Here is an 18,427-nt window from a genome sequence, read left to right as displayed (position 1 = left end):
AGAGGAAGGCAACAAAAAACAATGATGCAGAAGCCGATTTACCCCATTCGGAAGAAAAGATTCTTTTCCGACTCCATAATAGAGTTGAATTTCCAGCAAATCGATATCTCTAAGAAATGCCTGAATAGATTTTTTCTAATGCTAGAAGGCAAGTTGGGGATTTATATGTACAGATGTTTTTTGTTAGATTGGAGTAAATTCTTTGTGTTATATGAAATGGCAGAAGCAGGTTGGATGGCGGTCCTGTCTGGTTTCAAGAGACATGAAGGCCCTTCCTCTTTCATCTGTTCCCTCCATGCTCTACAGAGCCAGCAAATGAACTTTGCTCCTATACGTTTATGGCGTATATCCTAATCTTTCCAGCTGATGATGCATGTGTTAATCTGTCTGAAAGTTAATTATTACGCACAGGGATTGCTGCTGAGAGCCTGCACGGATACATAGCCTGGCTGGATTATTTGTAAAGCTGGTTATGCAGAAAACAGCAAGCAGCTGGTACCTGGGATATCTCCCATATTGTCGGTGAATTTAGAAAGCATGATGATCTTCACAGCAAACTAGATTGCTTTTGAGGAATAGTTTTATATAGCAATATTCATGTTCAAGAAATATATGTATGTATATAGCATGTGTGCCCAAATACATACATACAGTAGCAAAAAACATTAACATTACTTACATAGTAACATAGTATGTTAGGCTGATGAAGACAATGTTCATCTAGTTCAGCCTGTTTCAACCCCCTTGTTGATCCAGAGGAAGGCAAAAAACCCCAAGAGGCAGAAGCCAATTAGCCGATTCAGGGGACAAAAATCCTTCCCGACTCCATAATGGCAATCAGACTAATCCCTGGATCAACCTTTGATAGTTCCTATCTGAATGTAAGACCTGGATCAACAACCTGCTGGTCAATTATTATTATTATGCCTGAGGAAGGACCCTGAGAGGTTCGAAAGCTCGCAATAACATCATGTATTTTTGTTAGCCATTAAAAGGTATCATATCTACAAGATTACTTGGTTTCTCTTGCTGGGAATAATCATATTTTGCTCTACTGGCTAACACGGTGCCAAACATTTTTTCATTATTATTGCAAATAATGCTGTCCAAGAAACTGCCTCACACCACCATATAATTCCTAAATAATGGCGACTCTCAAACAACTCCAGCCCCTAGTTCTTCATTTTCAAGTCTGGTGACGGTGATGCAAAATGTTCATGTAGTTAGACCTTGCATTGAATCATCTTGAGGTGGAAGCGCGAGTGCATTTGCCCTTTCACCCTTTCTGAACATATGATATGTATACACTGTTTGTATGTACATACTGCATACTAGTATACACGTTATTAGAGACAAATCCAAGTATTAGAATTCATAAAACTTTGTTGCCTAAAATTAGTGCAGTTCACAATGCCAAAAAGAAAATGAAAAAGAAACATTACTTTCACTCTTGTCTATTGTGAATTTTTGAAGCGGTTTCTTCAAAAAGGGCACGCCAAATCGGTAAGGCAGTAAGGTTTTGTCCCTTGATGCCAGGACTGGAAAGGATTTTCACGGTTTGTAAATTACATTTCGTTAAACTCTATAGAGCATCAAAGAGTAACACATCTCTTTCAAAGAAAATTGTGTCCCCGCGGGCTGGTAAATTTTAGAGATTGGCACTACAGTAAACTGCTGTGAATGAGGCTCGGCATGGTGCTGAACAATCACAGTTCGGGAGGCTCAGCGGACTGATACGTATGGGGGATCTGTGGAACAAAGCTTGCTGAATATTTATAGAAGTGAAAACCATCGGACTATCCCGGTTAATTGAGTGCTCAACTATGATTAGGAAAATGGCCAAGAAATAATGAACAGTATGTGGATTTAAATCCCATTTTCCAGTCTCCTCAGTTAAAGAATAGGTTAATGAATTACTGCTGTCAATTTTGTTTGCAAGCCGCTCCTTTGCCACCTACACAAGATTGGGTCTTTAGGCCTGCAGTGTCTGAGAGAAACGAAAACCCTCCAATAGATATTATATTGTCTAACATCTGTAGGGTTGTGTGACCCTGTTTCATGGCCATTTTTCGCGGTAGAATAAATTAGAAAGGTTGATGGTTCCCAGCAGAGTATGGTTACCCAACGTGCCTCAATAATTGGGGAGGGGTTGTAGTAAAAAATTGTGGATTTGTGCCCATTATCAAACGTATCTCATTATTTCAAACAATTTTGTATTATGGATTAGGCATGTAGAATGTACCAGCTTTGTAACTAACTTGACTTTTTATGTGTTTTCCATTCGGTCCTGACTAGTATTGTCAGGACGGGGGTCCGGGATACTGGAGGTCCCTGAAAAAAAACACAACCCCTGTCCCAACCTACTTGCCCTCCTGGGCTAAGCCCCAGGGCGACAACTGGGCGATGGTCCCTACACTCACTAAGGAAGGGGAACATGGGTACTAACGAACAGACAGACACTGGAACAAACAACAGCAAGACGGGTCAGACTTTCTGGGTCAGCAATGAGAGGGTACGCGGTACAAGAGGGTCAAGCAAGGCAACGTCAGGTCCAAAAGCAGGGAGTCAAAATCAGGAGTCAAAACACGAAGTACGCGGGTGTAGCAGGAAGACAAAACTAACACTGGCAACCATTAGGACAATCAGACAGGTTTAAATCCTGTCAGAGCTCCCGCCCCAGCAGTTGATTGGTGCAAGGAGTCTGACAGCCACCAGGAAGACCCAGACCCGCTGGGGACCCCGCCCCCAGCCCAGAAATTCTAAATAATTTCTGAGGAAGTAAGAGTGATGGAAACTAAGATTTGTAATAGTAATACACATGCTCATTATGTTTGTATATATATGAATCTGTAGTGATTGTGATGGTCTGTTGGTCTAAGGCTAGTTTAACACGAGCGTTTTATCGTGGCTATTTTGTCGCGATAAAACGCCGGCTGAAAATCGCGACCATCTTTAGCATTGGATTCCACTGCATTAGATCGGATTGGCAATTTTCCGGAGCGTAAAAGTGGCCGGCGGGCCGAAAAAGCTAGATCTTATCCTATCTTTTGCCGGAATATGCTGGCCGTTCCCATAGACTCCTATAGGAGCCCATGAGTGCGTCAGGAAAGGGAAGGGGGAGGGAGTTTAGCTAAGCTAAACTCTCTACCCCCGGCTTATAGTATTCCGGGCTGCGGCGTATACACCTCTCGTTTATGACATTTTTGGCCCTAAAGCTGATGGTAGACATGGGATTTATATTCAATAAAAAAAGCGCAATTATAATGTTTGTCTTATTAGCCATTAATTGACAATCTGTCAAAATGTTTATCTGTTGTGCTGGCCAAGTAATCGGCTTTAACCTTAATTCTATGGTCTAATCAGCCATTGGTGTTATATAAGGGGGGTACTTTTTTTCTTTCCTCTGCTGTATTTGGTGAGATTTAACTCGCATGGTTGTGTTTGTACTGCCATTGGATAAAAGTATAGCTATAGGCTACAATCACTCATGCATCTGTCAGTTCTTTTTACGAGCTAGAAAAAGTTTTATTGAATCTATTCTTTAAAAAAAAAACAAAAAAACCCAACTATTTATGATTGCAGATGTTTTTGCAAATTCTAAATAATTCTGTAAAATTCAAAGCAGTTTGAGCCGGGAGCGTTTCTATTGCTGAATCAATAACGAGGTACAATAGTCTTCCTGTGTTGCTTTTCCAACTTTGACCACAACTTATGTTTGCTTTTTCTAATTAATCTGTATTCAGAACAAATGGAAAGCACACTTGTTAAACAGATGGGCCAGTACTAGGTTATTACAAGACTGTGCTGGTAAAGAGGAAATCACAAAAAAACAATATGGCTGCAGCTCAATTCATAATGTAAAGTGGCCAGATCGGATGTCCTGTAGCATTTATAAGATCATCTCGATAAGTACATTTTGTTATCTCATCTGTAACAATATATGTGTATATAAATGTCGGTAAGTAAATATTGTCTTTGTAAAGGGTTTTTTGATGGTATCACTTCTAATTAGTAGGTTCTCGGAATGAGCCATTCTCTATTATGCCCTGCAGGAATATCTAATAATATCTATTAATATTTATTTTAACATTCTTGCAGTCATTGGAAGTGATTGTTAGTATAACTTACTGATGAACAACTTTAAGGGTATTTTAGCACACACACCCCTTCACACATGCTGATTGGGTATATTTCCTCCAGGCGTTGCAGGTACTTCCTACACTCCAAATATATACAAATGGGTTAAATGGCCTCCAGTGAAATTGGCCCTATTGTGTAGATGGGAGATACCGAAATCAGATTGTGAGCTCCACTGGGGACTAAAGCGCCATTTACATACACAGATGATCGCTCAAAATTCGTCAGCAATGGACAGTTTTGAGTGATCATTTTGCATTAGCTACTAATAGGCTAATCAGCCCATTAGTAGCTAACCAGCTTCATTTGCGTGTATTTAGAGAACAGCGGGTGGTCTGTTCTCTAAATACATCGCTATTGTTCTCCAGTGGGTCAGCAGCTGAAAGAATGTTATTAGTGCTGCTCTTGGAGAACTCAGCATGCGGTCCGTCTTATCGGGGACGACATATTTTAAGCTGAGCTGAACTCAGAGTAATGTAAATGGTCTGCAGAATATGTTGATACTACAAAAGCAACAGGAAATTATATATACTGGTTAATGCCCATTTTGGTTTGTCACCATCTCATAAGTAGCCTGTAGTCGAGTGCCTTTACACGGAGCGCTAATCCTTTAGATTCCCCCGGTCCAGCGTGAATGTGAACTATTATCTGTTCCGTGTAAATGCATGTAGTGACTGAACGACGGATCGTTCAGTGTAAACAGGCAGTTGTTCACTTATGAACGACTACTTGCTTACTGTGAATGGAGGTGGGTGGGCCAGAATGATTCCCGGCTCGCTCTGCCTCTATTCACTGAGCGGTAATCATTCCTGTGTAAAAGCACGGCAAGGATTATTGCTGGGACAAGCTGTTGGGCATCGTTTGTATATGCTTGGATCTGTTAGTATACCCAAGTCTTTTTTACATGTTTAGCCTAATTCCTCCCATTCTGCATGTGCTTTTTTCATCTTTCTTGCCCAGATGTAAGACTTTGCATTTCTCCCTGTTCAATACCATTCTGTTAGTTGCCGCCCACTGTTCAAGCTTTTCTAGATCTTTTTGAGTCCGTTCTCTCTTCTCTATTCCTCCTAGCTTTGTGTCATCAGCAAATTTGATTAGTTTCCCATCAATTCCCTCCTCCAGATCATTTATAAAAATGTTGAACACTTGGCCCAGGACAGAGCCTTGTGGTACCCCACTTGATACATTCTTCCACTTGGATGTGCAGCCATTTATGACACTTTTTGAGTACGATCACTCAGCCAGTTGTGATTCCACCTAACAGTTCCTTTTTGAATCCCATGTTTGGTAATTTTTTTTAGTAAGGATGGCAGGAGATACTTTATCAAATTCATTGCTGAATTGAAGATATACTATATCTACCGCATTTTCCTGATCAACCTAGTCAGTAATACTATCATAGAAGGAAATTAGATTAGTCTGGTATGACTTGTTCATTACAAACCCATGCTGGCTCTGGTTAATTACTGCATTCTCATCCAAGTACTTGCATACATGCTGTTGTATAATTTGGTCAAATATCTTTACCGGTATAGAAGTCAGGCTCACAGGACTGTAGTTTCCTGGGTTCATCTGCTTTCCTTTTTTGAAGATGAGAACAACATTTGCCTTTCTCCAATCTTGTGGGACTTCTCCTGTTCTCCAGAAATTTTCAAAGATTATAGCAAGTGGTTCAGCTATTATCTCCGCTGCTTCCTTCAGTATCCTGGGATGTAATTCATCTGGACCTTTAGGCCTCCTTCCCACGAACGGATTTCCGCCGCGTAATTCGCGGCGAAAATCCGCTGCGTTGCCCGCAGCTATTAGGTTCTATTGAACCTAATAGCACAATGCTCACGATGCGTAATTCCAGCGCGGAATTACGCACCGCGATTTCTCCCGTCCTCACCCGCAGCATGCTCTATTTTCTGCGGGTGAGGACGGGCTGTACGCACTGACGGCTTCCATTGCAGTCAATGGAAGCCGTCCGTTCACGCTATCTCCCGCTGTAACCAGCGGGAGATAGCGTGAAAAAACGCTTTCCCGCCCACCGCCGCGCGTCATATGACGCCAAATGACGCGGCCGGCCGCGTCACGTGACACGGCCGGCCGTGCACGTGACACGGCCGGTGACGCGGCGGTGGTGGGCGGTGACGGGCGGTGACGCGGCGGTGGTGGGCGGGGAAGCGATTTCACGCTATCTCCCGCAGGTAAGTATAGGGGCTCTGGGGGGCGCCGTGACGGGCTTCACTGCGTAATATTACGCGGCGGACCCCGTCACGCTCGTGGGAAGGAGGCCTGACACTTGAATTCACTTGAGTTAACTTAATGTTTCCTCATCAAATGGGTTGAATCCACTAGTCTCTCTAGACATGTTATTGACTGGTGCCAGCAATGTTTGACTGCTTAGAGACCATTTGCAGTCAACCATAGCTTGGGTATACTAACAGATCACAGATTGTTTATATATAGCACCAAATTGATATGGACCAAAATGATAATTCCAAGGGTACAGAACCAGATACAGCCCAGATGTAGTTTATGCATGACTATACAAGTCAATGTTCTCTGGCTGACCATACTTGATAGTGTCCAACTGGATAATTTTGAGGAATGTACCACAATCAGGCAGGTTCTGTTCTGTCAATATCCCCTCTCAAAACATTTTCCCCAGTTTGCAAAAATTCCCCACCACCATAGAGTACACCAGCAGCGCTTTAATGCTCAAAGCTACAAGTAACATGTGAACTTCTTTATTTCATCTGACAAGTCACAACTGGAAAATGTCAAGGCTGTTCAGACAAGCTAATGAACACTAATAACAGAATACTGTCTAACGTTGTGAAACACGGCATGAAAGATGACAAAGGTCAAGCTACATTTGTGGATCGCGCCTCACAGGAGGCCCGGGCATTGAACAGAACAATTTCTTCTAAGGCTTGCTCTTCATTACTCTTGTCAGCATGGCACATTCATCTTCTAGTGAAGAGTATTCAAGTTGGTGCAGGTGGTTTAGTGTCACAAGCTAATGTATTTATACTCCATTGTTGTAGCTTATCATGCCTGCCATGGCTTGGTATGGAATTGGTATATACTTATTTAGCAGCAGAGTGTACATGTGGAAGCCTTTCCAAAAATCTGGGGAATCTCCAAATTTTTTGACATATCTGCTTATAATATAGCATAAACAATGGACTGAATTTACTACCAATATAGTTGCAAAAGGTGTGGAAAATAGCTTAAAGTGACTTTGCATCTCCAGCATATGTTGTACGGTCATTAGATTACTGCATACATTTGTTCTTAAACTGGTGTTCTGGAACCCTAATATTAATAGGTCGTCAATATGAGATCGTTGGGGATCCACCGCTCAGGACCCCTGCCGATCAGCTGATTGAAGAGGCTGTGACATTCAGGTGAGTGCCGCAGCCTCTTCTCAGGTTGCTTGAGAGTAGCTTGGATTACAATACCAGACAATGCCACTATGAAATGTATGGCGCTGTGTCGGGTAAGCAGTGAAGTGACAGCGGTGCTTACCTGAGTGCCGCGGCCACTTTAATTTGCTGATCGGCAGAGTTCCCATGCGGTGGACCTCTACTAATCTAATATTGATGACTTATCCTAAGAATAGGTTATCAATATTAGAGTTCTAGAAAACTCAACTTAATAGTGTTTAGTTGTGGAGAATTGAGGTGTCCAGTAGAAATAAGTGAAGAATACATTTTGTAGTTTGCTTTTAATGCCGTTGCTTACGTATTTTCATGGTCTTATAGTGACACACTATTTGCCATAGACCTCCTCTATAAAGACTGAGAAGAAAGTGACTTTTTGACTGTAACGAGTAACTCTTGGTTGCTGTGGGCTACAAGATTAGTTCTCTTCTAAAGAAGTTTTGATACATGAGATGTAGAGGTTTTATTCATTGACTCAATACTGGAGCGCACCACTAGCGTATCACTAACATGAAGACATTCTGTGACCAATATATGTGAATGTTATTATGATATACTGCATATAATTTTAAACACATCCATCACATAGTTAATAAACACTCCAGAATGATCCAGAAGGTTTGTGTCTCGGGGTTTGGAGCAGAGCGGCAGTCATGCTGTTCAACATATTGATATCAAGTTTCTGAGCCAAAGATCCGTATCTGGCAGCACATGGAGTATGTGCTCCGAAGCTTGCCATAGGAACGAGAAGTTACAGTTGCACAAGGAAACAGTGATCACCTCATGGTTATTAATGAACTGGAAAACTATTCAAAGGACTCAGTTTATCCTGTGCCACTCAGTCCTGAATACCTCCCTACTGGGGATCAATTGATCAGAGCAGAGTATTTGTTGGTGAGGGAATGAATACTGACTCTGCTTCTCTTTTATTCTCCTAATTTTCCAGGTTTTTTTTCTCTAATTTTTCTTTTTTTTTAGCTTTTTTTTAATCATTTGTTGCTGTTTTTTATTAATTTGTAAATTTAAAAAACTACATCTGAATCCCCACATGTACGGATATTAGAGATGAGCTAGCACGCTCGGATAGGCCAGTTACTCGAGCGAGCCTAGCTCTTCTCAAGTAACTGCATTCTTGTCTGAGCGTGCTCGGGGGGGCGGGGGTTAGCGGGGAAGAGAGTGAAAGAGATCTCTCACCCCCCCCACCCCCACCCCCGCCGCCGCCTTCCCTCCTGAGCATGCTCGGACAAGAATGCAGTTACTCGAGAAGAGCGAGACTCGCTCGGGTAACTTACTTATCCGAGCATGCTCGCTCATCTCTAACAGTTATCATTAGAACCAAATTACCTTTTCTAACATGCATGACCTTTTGTAAATAACATGGTGGTAATAACAGGTTATGTACATGGGTGGGGGAAATACATACATCATTACACAATAAATCGGAATCTACCGGGTAACACTGACATGGGAAAGGACTTGAGGATTTTAGTTAGCTGTAAGCTTAACTGGAGCAACCAGTGTCAGGCAGCTGCTGCCAAGGCAAAAAGGATCACAGGATGCATCAAAAGAGATCTAGGGGCACATGGTGAGAACATTGTTCTTCCTCTTTACAAGTCACTGGTCAGACCAATATTGTATACAGTTTTGGGCACCGGTACTCAAGGAGGACATATCAGAGCCTAAGAGGGTTCAAAGATGGCCAACTAAAGTAATAAATGGAATAGGTGGCTACAATACCCAGAGAGGTTATTGGGGTCATTTAGTTTAGAAAAAATACAGCTGAGGGGCAACCTAATAACTATGTATAAATATATCAGGGGACAATACTGAGATCTCTGCCATCATCTATTTATACCCAGGACTGCAACAAGGGGGTGCCCCTACATCTAGAGGAAGGAAGGTTTCTACACCAACATAGAAGGGGGTTCTTTACTGTAAGAGCAGTGAAATTGTAAAACTCTCTGCCTGAGGATGTGGAGATGGCAAACCTGATAAAAGTGTTTAAGAGGGGCCTGAATGCCCTTCTTAAGTGATACAATATTATACGTATGTTTTAGCCACTGATTACTTCAGAAGGGTCGGTGATTCAGGAATTATTCTGATTGCCAGATTTGGAATTTTTTCCCCTTAAATGAGGAAAATTAGCTTCTACTTCATTGGGTTTTTTGCCTTCCTCAGGATCAACATTGGGGGTGGGGGGTAATAGGCTGAACTGGATGCATATATGCCCTTTTCAGCCTAATATACTATGTTATGTTACTATGTTACAATAGCCTCAAAGAGTATATATCACTAAAATAAAAAATAATCATCAGTAAAGGAAAATCATTACATTGTCCTTGTCACATGCAAGTAGAGAATGAAAGACCAGGGAAAGTAATGTTTCTTCTTGTGGAGAGCACCACAGCAGTGCTCCTGGGAATAAAATACCTTGGGGACCCCTTAGACACCAGGGACTAGGTGTGACTTCTATCTCTGCACTCTACTCCTCTGCATATTAGCAGACAGAATTAGACCATTTTGTGACAAATGTCCATCAATATGATATTTTAAGATTTGGATGTATGTTTATTATAGCCATCAACAGCGTAGTATCTTTATTTTTGATTTTTACCATATGTTCACACTGCAAATTTTGTGACTTTAGACGCAGACTTCTCCACCTCTATTTCAAATCCGCACTGTCGAAAAAAATTACATGTCACTTCATAATAAGGATCTGCGCAGAACAAGGAGTTAAAAATTCCACATGTAGATTTTGCCCATAAACAAGGGCTAAATTCGCGCGCAGATCCGTAACAAAACCTACGGCAAAAATACATGAAATAGGCCAGGCTCACACGAGTGTATCTCACAGCGTGCCGGCTGCAGGAGATACGCATGCGGCACGCAGGCAGTCTGCAATGAGATTGCGTAATGGCTGTGTGCCGTCCATTACCATGTACTATCTAGTGCGTATGCAAGCGTAATATGCGCCAAGTTAGAACATGCTGTGACTTTTCTTGCACGCATATTTTGCACAATCCATGTGAGATTAATACAGCATTTATGCGCGCAAAACCTGCGTGCGTAATATGCTGTCACCACACGCTCGTGTGGACCCGGCCTTAGCCACACATTTCTGCCATGGTTTTAGAGGCGGAATTCACTTGGAAAATTTCACATTGGTCTCCACCAAATCTGTTTTGCTTCAGTGATGCAGAATCAAAAACACATAATATTTGACTTATAGTCTTTTTCATATTGTATTTGTTTCTTATTGTACTGTATGTTGTCAATTATCATGTTATAAAGCACTGGACTAATATACAAACATGCTTTGTCCTGTGTTTTAGGTTCTCCAGAGAGGACAATAAGGAGGTTTGAGGCAGAAGGAGTCAGTCATTACACAACCCTACTGCTCAGTAAGGATGGCAGCACTCTGTATGTAGGGGCCAGGGAAGTCCTATTCTCGCTCAACAGTGCAAACTTTACATCTATATCAATGGTAGGTGCTTCTATTCTTCATTCTTGAACCGTGACAACTACCATACAAGTCACCCATTATAACATAGCGCTTTGATATTCATTTTGCAGCTAAGATGGAAAGCAGAAGACAGTAAAAAGAAGGAATGTACTTTCAAGGGAAAAGATGCGCAGGTATGTTCTACTATACAGCAATATTGTACTGAGTATCCAGATCCCTATTCCTTATTAATGATAAGATATTTGTCATGTTGGACCCAGGCACAATAATAATGTCCTGAAAGGACGGGTTTATACACTCCAGTACGAATGCAGATAACACAAAAAGTATATAACAAAACAGTGATAAGGGAAAGACCCTAGCTATAAGTGGGGCGACGGCTCGTCCCGTGTAAATGGACCATTAGACCTTTGATAAGATCACACCCTGGTCCTGAATCACAACTGCCCAGGAGGTGTCATAGTACATATACTTGTGCTTCTGTGTCATGAAGTTGCTCAATAAAAGCGGTGCCCAAAGTTATTTCTTGGGGTCTTCATCTGCTTAACAATGTTAAATATCAACCTTAGCAAGAATACTTGAGGTTGGATGTCACATGGTTGTTTTCAAAGAACCATTCATGGCCACAACCACTCCAAACTGGCAGGTGTTAGATGAATATGGTGTTTAACATGAGTGCAGAAGAAGGGTGTGATTGCATTGAAAAATGTATCCAAGTGTCTTCTAGAACAGTGTTTCTCAACATGCAGTTTTGAAGTACCCTCATTGGGTCATGATTTTAGGATGACCTATAGAAACCTGTGGCAATTTCTCAGACAATGACAAAATGTTATCATCTGTACAATACTAAGTAAATCCTGAAAACATGACCTGTTGGTGGTGCTTGAGGAGGTGAGAAACACTGTCTGGAACCCCTTTAAGGCCGCCTACACACGGGTTGATTTTCAATACGGAATCCAGAGCAATATGAAATTTCCACAGCAAATGCTGCCCATAGAATGCTATGGCAAAAACGCAATTTCCTCTACACAAGTGGAAATCGACTGCGATTCTGTGCGGCTTCCGTGTGGACAGCTTCCATTGAAGTCAATGGAAGCTGTCCGCCTCACGACCCTTCCGCAATCATCATTGTGGAAAGGTTGCGGGATCCATGTCATCACCTAGCGACGGCGTGGCATAATCTAAACTGCGCATGTGCACCGGCTGGTACATCCGCAGCGCAGATTATGAAGACTGCAGATAGGTACGCGGGATCGCTGGCCAGGCACAGGGACAGATTCCGCTGCAGGATCCTGCATATGGAATCCGACCCAGCCGTGTGCTGGTGGCCTAAATCTTATTACATTTCTAAACATGTTCCATTTACTCAGAGGGTATTTTTGCACTTTGCCCTCTAAGAGCGTGACACCATTTATCATTTCATGCCCAAGTAAAAAATGCTGCCAGCTAGACTGTTAGGGACCTTTCACACAGGACGGAATATGCTGCAACAGTGTTGCGGAATACATCCTCCTATTGAATACTCAGACTCAAAATCTCCACTGCTAAGAGGCGAATTTTGGTGCAGAATTGAAAATAGCAGAATCCTGCAGGCAATTCCACATCAAAATCTGCAGTTAGCAGTGTGGGTTTTGGTGCTGAATTCAGGGACGGCATATTGCGGAATATTCTGTCCCGTGTGAAAGGTCCCATAGAAATTGGATTCAAACTTCATCTTATTATTTCACTTCTTGCTCCTTTTACTCAGTAATACATTACCTAAACGTTACCGTTCTAGGAAAAACTCATTTGCGGTTTTCCAATTCCACAGACTACTAAGAAAGAATACATATTCATTGTCCAAAGTACAGCCGCACCCTTGTTACACATATCCTCTGCACCAAGTAGTATTTGCATGTTCACTCCACCTGACCTCCTTCATAAGTACTAAATGGTAAACAGGAACTAAACGTTTTGTGCCGTATGTTTGTACAAATCTACTTGTGTATAGCAAACATTGTTAAAACGGCAATCCATGCCCGCATATTCATATATGGGTAAGGAGAAGGTACAGAAAAGAGATCCAGTGCTGTAAAATGGGGTTTTCCACCTCCTAGATGTCCCCTGTATCTGCATATTGGTCACTCATAATGTGTTTAATCCTTAAGGACTGCATCAGGTTTAACAAATCTCTGTCACGTAGATCTGTGTGGAAGGTTTACATCTGTGGGGTTTGTCAGTTGAGATTGCAACCAATTGCTCGGACTTAAAGGGGTTTTCCAGACTATTTGTATTGATCGGTTGGGGTCCTTCAATTAGGACCCTGGCCAATCAGCTGTTCAGGCACCCACTGTCACCAACCGAACACAGTGGAAGCAGATTATTCTGATCCCTACGAAGTGTCCAGCATGGGAATTGCAGGAGCATTTCTAATAAAAATCAGTGAGAGCTGTGCCTGCAGTTACCAGTGCTGTCCACTACATAGGGATCACAATAATCTGCTTCTATTCAGTAAATCTTGTTATTTGTATAGCGCCAACTTATTCTGCAGCGCTCTCAGGTAATTTATTTATTACCCCCCACCAAGCTGGGTACTCATTTTACTGACCTCGGAAGAATGGAAGGCTGAGTCAACCTTGAGCCGGCTACCCGAACCAAGCGGAGATTGAACTTCCAACCTTCAAATTTTGTCATTGACTGCAGACTCCCCAACAGCTGATCGGCCAAGTTCTGAAGTTGCAGAACCCAGCAGGTCAATTATTGAGGACAAATCCTGGGGCCAGGTCATCAATAAAAATTGCCCAGAAAACCCTTTTACACAAGCAGATGATCACAAGTGAACGTTAATTCACCAAATCATCAGTTCTGCCATTAGATAAGGGCTCTCGCATTACAGTCAAAGCCAAATCCGGACACGTAGATGTCAGAGCTAACAGTCAAACAGGCACTGTGTGTAGAGTGCTAGGAGCCCTTTAATAGTGGTAGTAATTGGAGAGCATAGACATCTACTAGTATGACTTGTCCATAGCCTGTTGAATTGGCTGATGTTCTTTAGAAATCAGAAAGCATTCACTGTGATCCCTACAATGTGTTGTGTAGGTTTTGATTACCAGCAGATCATTTCCCATAGCTTGTGAGATACAGCGTCGCTTGCTGTGCTCTACAGTTTACGTAACTCACATTCACTTCTATGGGAGTTATGGAAACCACATAGTACAGGGTGCCCAGGGAAATAGTTTATTTGTGGATTTTGGGATTCAGTTTCATTTAACTGTGGGCTTATATAGTATAATACGTTGACATAGATGTGTCACTAAACATGAATCACCTGGGATCATGGTATATCACCCCATGGGAGTATGTGTACATTCCCCTTTAATGATTAGGGTTAAGAAATTAAGTAATTTGTGAGTGTGCATTTATCAATGTATAACATAATAATGAAGCATCCTCATCATCTGGGAAGGAAGATCTAGGGGAGGTGTCCTTTGCACAATATAGATTTCTCAAATGTTCTGTGCAGTGGAGTTGGGTTCATATCTGTAGTCAGGCTTCTCTTAATATTGCAACCACTATTGGGCAATTGTATGAAAATTTACAAGTTGTACCGACTGAACCTTACCTTGTGCTTATTCAACCTGACCTTGTGCTGACTCAACCTGAACTTGTGCTGACTCAACCTGACCTTCTACCTACAAGACAATCCCCACTCAGGAAGTCAAAAGTATGGATACACAAAAACAGCTGTAGAAGGCCAAATGCTAAATCTAGAGCTTAGTCCTCCAAACTGCTTTCTCTCCATGTTTTTGTAAAATATCCCTCACCCCCACTATGCCACCCCTTAAAATGGAATAGACCCAAGCATGGTAAAGGCCAGAAAATCTAAGATCCATTCCCAGTTTTCCTGAAAAAATTCAAACTGAATGAGAAGAATGAAGAGTGGTGCCAACATAGGACATGGCATGATGTTCTCCTAGTTGTACTGCAACATTATTCTAGTGATCAACAGGGGTCATAGCATTCAGATCCCTGCCACTTGGACATTGCTAGCAATATACCACTAGTGTCTCTCCCAAGACAACTCAATGAAATGCATGTAAGCAAGCTCATATTCTGTTTAATCAGGATGATTTATGTGGAACTTAATAAGGCAATACCTACACCACACTTCCATTTTGCCCCCCTAAACAATTAGTCCCTATATTCTGCATATTGGAGTGCAAGTTTGACAGTAGCAATGCACGTATTGCACATTTAATGCTTTATTCACATCTACTTTGTGATTTCTATTATGAATGGAAACCATGACGCAGTGCCGGATCTGTCACACAACGGACACCAATGGCGGTCAACAGACTCATTCACTTCTAATGGTGTCCATTGGGTTTCCACCGCGTGTACAGAATTTTGCATAAATCTGAAGGAAATGGTAATGTAATTTTAATGTGTAAAATGTGATAATATCTGCGAAGGAGGTGTGAGCACAGCCTACATAGCTCTTATACAGGGGATGATTCTCATTTTCTCGATGGAACGAGCCAGTGACGTCATCACCAACCTGTTCACGCTTGGGAAGCCCTTTTAGACTGCGTGATTCATGGTGAGAATGGTGCAGTCCCTGGGCACTTATCGTTCAGTGTTTCACACTCCTTAGCCTTGATGATGATGATGGCCTCTGATAACGACGTGCCGTTAGTTAATAATCAATGCTAAGCAATGGGGTGAGAAATGACCTGAAATTTGTTGTTTGCTGTTTCAGAGAGATTGCCAGAACTATATTAAGATCCTCCTGCAGATGAACAGCACACACCTCTACACCTGTGGGACTTACGCCTTCAGCCCCAACTGCACCTACATCGTAAGTACACTTCTTCAACTGCATTACAAATCCATCACACCCTGTCTGGGTAGGGCTATTAATGACTTGGCTTACTCTTCTAGTAGGATAGCTTCTGGGGATATACACATATGCCTGTTGTGGAAATATGAAATCTCCGAGGGAATACATACCCTAAAACAAAGGAAAAACAAGTTTTATACTATGTTCATGAATGCAACTCAATTGCAATACTTTTATTATAGTAATCCTAACCTTTTTTAATCCAGAGCTGTATTCATGATTCTGCTGGCACCAGAGATTAAATCTCCCAGAATTCCTTGCTAGTCCTGTGTCTGTACACAGCTTGTTCTGTTGAGTTACTTTATGGAAAGGGTCATGTTTGCACCTAAAACTGTACAGTTATCAGATATACAGTAACAAAAATAAATAAGCACTACATGTATAGATTTTCAAAGCCTCTTGGGTGTTTATATAAAAATCAGTTGTGATACAGAATCGCCATAAAAGTGAATCGTTAAAGGGGTTGTCCGAGATTTTTTTTTCTATAGAGCCTAGCTCCATCTGGTGTAAAACATCAAAGTGTCATATATTTCCCTTTCCCCGTTCCCCATTGTGTCCTTCACGGCTGCTCGGTCATCACTCCCATTGTTTGTATACAGGCTGCACTCCAGTCTGTTTATGGGATGTCGTAGGCTGCTGCAGCCAATGAGAGCACTCAGAGCTGGCCCGTTGGCTTATGCGTCTTGCCCAAAATGCTGAACTAACACCCGCATTTTATTAGTGTGTATCAGTATTTCCTTTATGCAGTTTGCTATAGACTTCTGGGGGAGCCCAAGATGTCAGCCAGTGTGGCCTACTGTTGAGATACAGGGCTATGTTAGTGTGAGCTGTAATCCTGTATGGTGAGACACACTCATACATTGGCTGGCTTCTATGGTATCTATCACATTGCAGACTAGGTTCGTCTGCAGTCACTCCTCCCCAATCTGGGCTGCGTTGAGTGGGTGGCTGCATATAAGTCTGCAGTGGACAATTAGCTCCTCCAGTCTATAGTCTGGTTTTCTGCATCTTATTAGGGTCTACGGTAGAGATGAGCAAGCGTACTCGGTTCGAGTGTTTTTGCACTCGAGCACCGCTTTTTCCAAGTAACTGACTACTCGGACAAAAAGATTCGGGGGGGGGGCGGGGGAGCGGCGTGGTGGAGCGGGGGGTAGCAGTGGGGAACAGGGGGAAGCTCTCTCTCTCTCCCTCCCCCCCCCCCACTCCCCTCTGCAACCCCCCGCTCACCCCCGGCGCCCCCCGAATCTTTTCATCCGAATAGTCAGTTACTCGGAAAAAGCGGTGCTCGAGTGCAAAAACACCTGAAAAGAGTATGTTCGCTCATCTCTAGTCTACAGAAATTGTGCCAGCCTTATTGCTCAGCGGCGATTGTGCCTGCTCTGCACCTTATCAGGTACTGCAATGTTGGCTCTTTTCCAGGGACTAATGCTTTTGATTTCCCTCTCACCTCTGTGATTTCAAACAACCACTTTAAGTCAAAGTTTTCACTATAGTCCGGAATAGTCCATGTGTTCCCACGCTTCATCCACCTCCTGTTAACGCTCAGTATGGATTGTGAAGTATCGACTATTCCTGTGTGTAGTTCTCATTTATGGAAGCCTTGATTAAAAGGGCATGCAGAAGCTCTGAACTGCACATACAATATGGCACCCATGAAAAATGGTTGCTAACTAATATATTGTATAGAAACTAAAGGCCCCCACGGGGGGCTTAAAGTAAAAGTTTTCCAACAAAGAGAGATCGAGCACATTGCATTTTGACACCCACTGCTTTTACCCTTCTTGAAAATAAGCCACTGCCGGAGGTGTCAGGGGCAGCACAGCTTTCTCCACTTTCACCATGGTCACTTTCGTGTGTATGGGGGAATTTGTAGAAATGGTCAGACAAGCTGGATACTTCCATTGCTGTCCCTATGATGTGATGTACTGATAAGTGGATTTTTTTTAGCTTGCAGAAGTAGGTAACAGTTGATGACTGGTGAAACGCCTTTTAGGTGCGGTGGGTGAACTTTGGACTCTACCAGGTGCATTTGCTTTGCATGATACTTTTTCTTAATCACTTATATGAATTTTCTTGTACTTTAGTGTTTTCTTTACTAAACAGTTCGTTTTTTCGGCCAATTATAATACTACACATAATATCTGGGGACAGCATGCACTATGCTTTAGTGACCCTAAGTGCCCCTGTCCTGTTCACCCACCTGTTTTAACATTTGCACTTTAAACGTTTTATGTATCTGATGAATTAAAGGGTTATTCTAAAGGCTGAATGTTTTTTCAAGTTTTCACCCAAAACTGATAAATTGGGTCCAACCGCTGGAACCTCCACCAATCCTAAAAAAAGGGATTGGGATGGTCTCCAAGGAAACAAAGTGGAGGTTGCGCCGGTGCACCGCTGCTCCATTAATTTCAATGAGAGCACCAGAGATTGACGAGCTTTGCTCTCCTGCTTTGCGCTCAGCAATCTCCATTGCTCTCATTGAACTGTATGGATCGGTGCTGCGCCTCCGCACCG

The 18,427-nt window shown here is 42.4% G+C and overlaps 1 protein-coding gene across 2 annotated transcripts in view; it reads left to right on the top strand.

The window, feature by feature from the left end:
* The window catches only part of SEMA4B (semaphorin 4B), a 74,950-nt gene that overhangs the window by 41,821 nt on the left and 14,702 nt on the right, over nt 1-18,427 (top strand). For both annotated transcript variants that reach the window (XM_066592756.1, XM_066592755.1), the window contains exons 2-4: nt 10,904-11,055; nt 11,145-11,207; nt 15,773-15,871. In XM_066592756.1, coding sequence (XP_066448853.1) covers nt 10,904-11,055; nt 11,145-11,207; nt 15,773-15,871 — 314 coding nt within the window. The remainder of the gene's footprint in view (nt 1-10,903; nt 11,056-11,144; nt 11,208-15,772; nt 15,872-18,427) is intronic.

The sequence above is a fragment of the Eleutherodactylus coqui genome, chromosome 2 (assembly GCF_035609145.1).
Source record: "Eleutherodactylus coqui strain aEleCoq1 chromosome 2, aEleCoq1.hap1, whole genome shotgun sequence".
NCBI classification, from domain to species: domain Eukaryota; kingdom Metazoa; phylum Chordata; class Amphibia; order Anura; family Eleutherodactylidae; genus Eleutherodactylus; species Eleutherodactylus coqui.
The sequence above is the reverse complement of the archived record's forward strand: the minus strand, read 5'-3'. Positions and strand labels throughout refer to the sequence as shown.